Source organism: Notothenia coriiceps, unplaced genomic scaffold (assembly GCF_000735185.1).
Source record: "Notothenia coriiceps isolate Sejong01 unplaced genomic scaffold, NC01 NC01_scaffold00000339, whole genome shotgun sequence".
Taxonomy (NCBI): Eukaryota; Metazoa; Chordata; class Actinopteri; order Perciformes; family Nototheniidae; genus Notothenia; species Notothenia coriiceps.
The window spans coordinates 20,073,536-20,077,217 of record NW_011333040.1 but is presented as its reverse complement, the minus strand read 5'-3'; the positions used below and the strand labels follow the sequence as shown (position 1 = coordinate 20,077,217).

The 3,682-nt window shown below is 40.1% G+C and overlaps 1 protein-coding gene across 1 annotated transcript in view; it reads left to right on the top strand.

The window, feature by feature from the left end:
- LOC104952140 (spectrin beta chain, non-erythrocytic 1-like) overlaps positions 1–2,489 on the top strand; it is a 25,679-nt gene extending 23,190 nt beyond the window's left edge. The window contains 3 exon segments of the mRNA XM_010778900.1: positions 763–1,007; positions 1,897–2,035; positions 2,397–2,489. Coding sequence (XP_010777202.1) covers positions 763–1,007; positions 1,897–2,035; positions 2,397–2,489 — 477 coding nt within the window.
- The last annotated feature ends 1,193 nt before the right edge of the window (positions 2,490–3,682 follow it).

Below are 3,682 nucleotides of genomic sequence, written 5' to 3'. Positions count from 1 at the left end.
ACTGTGTTTCTACTCCACAACATGTATTTAATACCTTTAGTTACTTTACAGATGTGGATGCATGATGTGAAATCTAATCAAGTGTTAAATCAGACTTTAGTTCCACCTGGAGTAAATTCACACAGACAAGACGGACAATTGGGGGAAAATACCCTGCATTTTGAATGTCCGTTAGTCCACCATTAACACCTTAGTCCCGTCTCGTCTCGTCAACGAAAACTAAATATACATTTCGTCAAAGTTTTCGTTATCAAGAATCTATTTTTAGCTCGTCATCGTCTCGTCTTAGTCATGTAAAAAAGGTTGTTGACGAAACATTTTCGTCATAGTTTTCGTTGACGAAATTAACACTGCTCTAGGCTGAACCATCATTTGATCTGATTTAAAAATCTAAAGCTGTACTTATCAATATTTCTTCAGCATCACCCTACACTGCAGTTTCCCCTCTGATCTATCACTTACATATCTTTGAGTCACACTTGTGAAAGTTGCATATTGGGCCAAGTTTTTGATCCAAGCTAGTTCTGATGTCACAAAATCCTGCTCTTGTGTTCACATGATAAACTCAAATGTATTCTGAGTAATGAGAAAACTCTCCTGCCTTCAGCAGTTTAATGTGAAACAGCCTTCTAGTGTCATCTCTGGAGACACAGTACTCTGCACAGTGAAGGTCAAGCATCCATCTAAAGTAGCGAAAACCAAAGCACTAGAGGAAGACTTTAACTTCATTGATTTTATTCCTGCTTCCCCTGCTTCCTCCAGGTTCAACAGTTCCAGGAGACCGCCTCGCGGCTGCATGCCCAGTACGCAGGCAGCCAGGCGGACACCATCCAGGCCACAGAGCGAGAGGTGCTGGAGGCCTGGAGGGGCCTGCTGGACGCCTGCGATGGCCGCCGCGCACAGCTGGTCGACACCGCTGAGAAGTTCCGCTTCTTCACCACGGTGCGAGACCTGATGGCGTGGATGGAGAGCATCATCCAGCAGATAGACACTCAGGAGAAACCCAGGTGAGACCCAATGGCTTCACAGCTTTATCACAGCTCAACAATGTGACACAATTACTGGACATAAAAAACACACTGTTTTCACACACACATGTAACTAATATGTATACATGACCAAATATGTATGTTCATTTTCATTCATTTCTTATTTTATAGTTATTTTATCATTTTAAATGTTTATCTTTGATTTTATCTGTAAATCTGTGCTGTCCTGTTTTTCATCCTTAAATTACTGAATTTCCCCACGGGGATTAGTAAAGGTCCATCTTATCTTATATTATCTTATGTTATTAGATCCATTCAGTACATTTTAACATCCATTTCTGTTAATTCCAAAAGAGCAAGGGGCAGCATCTGATTTCTGATTCACACAGATGGAAAAACAAACCTGAAACCATTCCCTTAGAGTGTTTGAGTTTTACTTTTTATTCACATAATTTTAAAAAAGTCAATAGAAATGTCGACTTGATTTTTTTTGTGGGTAGAGAGAGAAATAAAAAAAGCCCTCCAACCAAAACCATACCTGAGTGAAATACATATTTACGAGTATTTATGATTACTTTTTTATACATATTCTTTTTCGATTTTTGTTGGTGCGTGGAAACAAAAGAATAATCTCTTCTGAGTATTCAATAATATCAATGTTTGCCATTTCCAACGGATGTTTTCTCATTTCTCTTAAAACATGTACATTTTTTAGCTTTGGAATAATATCTCTTTGAGAGACTTTTTATTTTACTGGTAGGATTTATATAACACAACTACATTAAACAACACTGAAATCTTGCCTGGTAACAACCTTTGCAGTTCCAGTCCCTACCGACAGAGGTAGATACACTTCAAGCATTACTGTACATGTTATGACTTTCTATCCTCCCCTCCTCTGCATCAGGGATGTCTCGTCCGTGGAGCTCCTGCAGAAGTACCACCAGGGGATCCGCTCGGAGATCGAGGCCAGGGGAGGCAAATTCACCGACTGCATAGACCTGGGGAAAGCCCTGCTGACTCGAAAGCACCGAGACTCTGCTGAGGTGAGGCTTCGGCAGCAGAGACAGCTTCATTTCATCCTCAGCTGGGCCTTAAATTGCTGCTTTCATTAGATTTAATTACTTTTCTGGGAGAGATTGTTCTTGTCTGGCACAATAGAACCAATTGGATTGCCACGAAAGAAAAATGTCCACTCATCTTTCATTCATCAGGGGGACTATAAGGCACACACTAATTAGAAATGGAAAAGCCAAAGAATTTTAATGAGCAATTGACCCGGGCCTGAATTTAATGTGCCATTAATTACTTCACAATACTAGTTCTTCGAGGATAATAGCCGGTCTCTGTGCTGAGTTGGTTAATATTGCTGATATGTAACTGCGACTGTATAACTGCTTGTGCCAGATCAAAGAGAAGATGGTGCAGCTGATAGACAAAAGGAAGGAGATGATGTTCAAGTGGGATGACAGATGGGACTGGCTCAGACTCTGTGAGTAAAAATACACCAACCTCCACCCGAAAAACAAATCCTGTACATGAATAATCTCACACATCTATGGTAAACTGTCAAATGCCATGACACTAACAAATGTGAACAGTATATACAAACATTTACACAAATACAAAGATGTTCTATGATTGTGTTTCAATACAATATGTATTTTCTCTTACACCGAGAGATTCAACCCACTTAACTTTGGAGTCAGAGTTTAATTTATTACATTTTAATACAGCTTTCTGTTCTGTGACATTCAGGTTGAAGTCTAGAGAAGGGTTGCTACAATTACAGAAAAGGAGTGTAATATATTTCTGACAGTGTCCTCCCATTCTTAAATGTTCTCCACGTCTTGACATGTTTTCCCCTTCCAATATATGTCCTCAGTTTCAAAGAATAAGTGCTCTACCTTTTAAAAAGATTATCCCACTTTTTAATAGAAGTCTGCCTTCCAAAAAGTTTTTTTAATGTTACTTTTAAAAATTGCCACACAATGCAATTTTCAGCCCGTAACATGAACTTCCAGCTACATTTTCCCATTATAAACGCCCTCATAAAATAGTCTTTGAGTCCAAAATATATTGATATATTCATGTGACTGTATGAACGGTATGGTTCAAATTACGGCCAGCATTAATATTTATGGATACTTTCTTTTGAAATTGCTTGACTGTAAGGACTACACTGTTAGCGCTCTCTTAAAGCTCACCTATTACACAGTTTTTCCTTAATATATTATAGTTCTCAGATATATACAAAACATGTCTCTGAAGTGTTTGGCTCCAAACACCAAACAGATCATTGCAGCATTACCCATAATCCCCTCTGTTTCAGCCCTGTTTCCAAAGTGCTGATTCTCTGTCTGTTACTTTAGATGAAAATAAGGAGCCACTCCTTGGTTAAAAAGAACTCAATGGTGCTCTAGGAGGAGATTCAGGTGATAAGGGGGGGGGGTTACCGTCCCGGCAGGTGATAAGGGGGGGCGGGTACCTGCTTGCTGATTTGGCTAATGGTACCACCCAAAGGCCAGACACATCCCTAGGGTAGACTCGACCACATGAGGTGTTTGGAACCAAGGAGTGTGCGGCATCCTATATTGTCATCTAATAAGGAACAGGAGTCGCAGAGGCAAATCAGCACCACTTTTGAAGCAGGGGCGCGCTGAAACAGAGGGGAAATTATGGGTGAACCTATG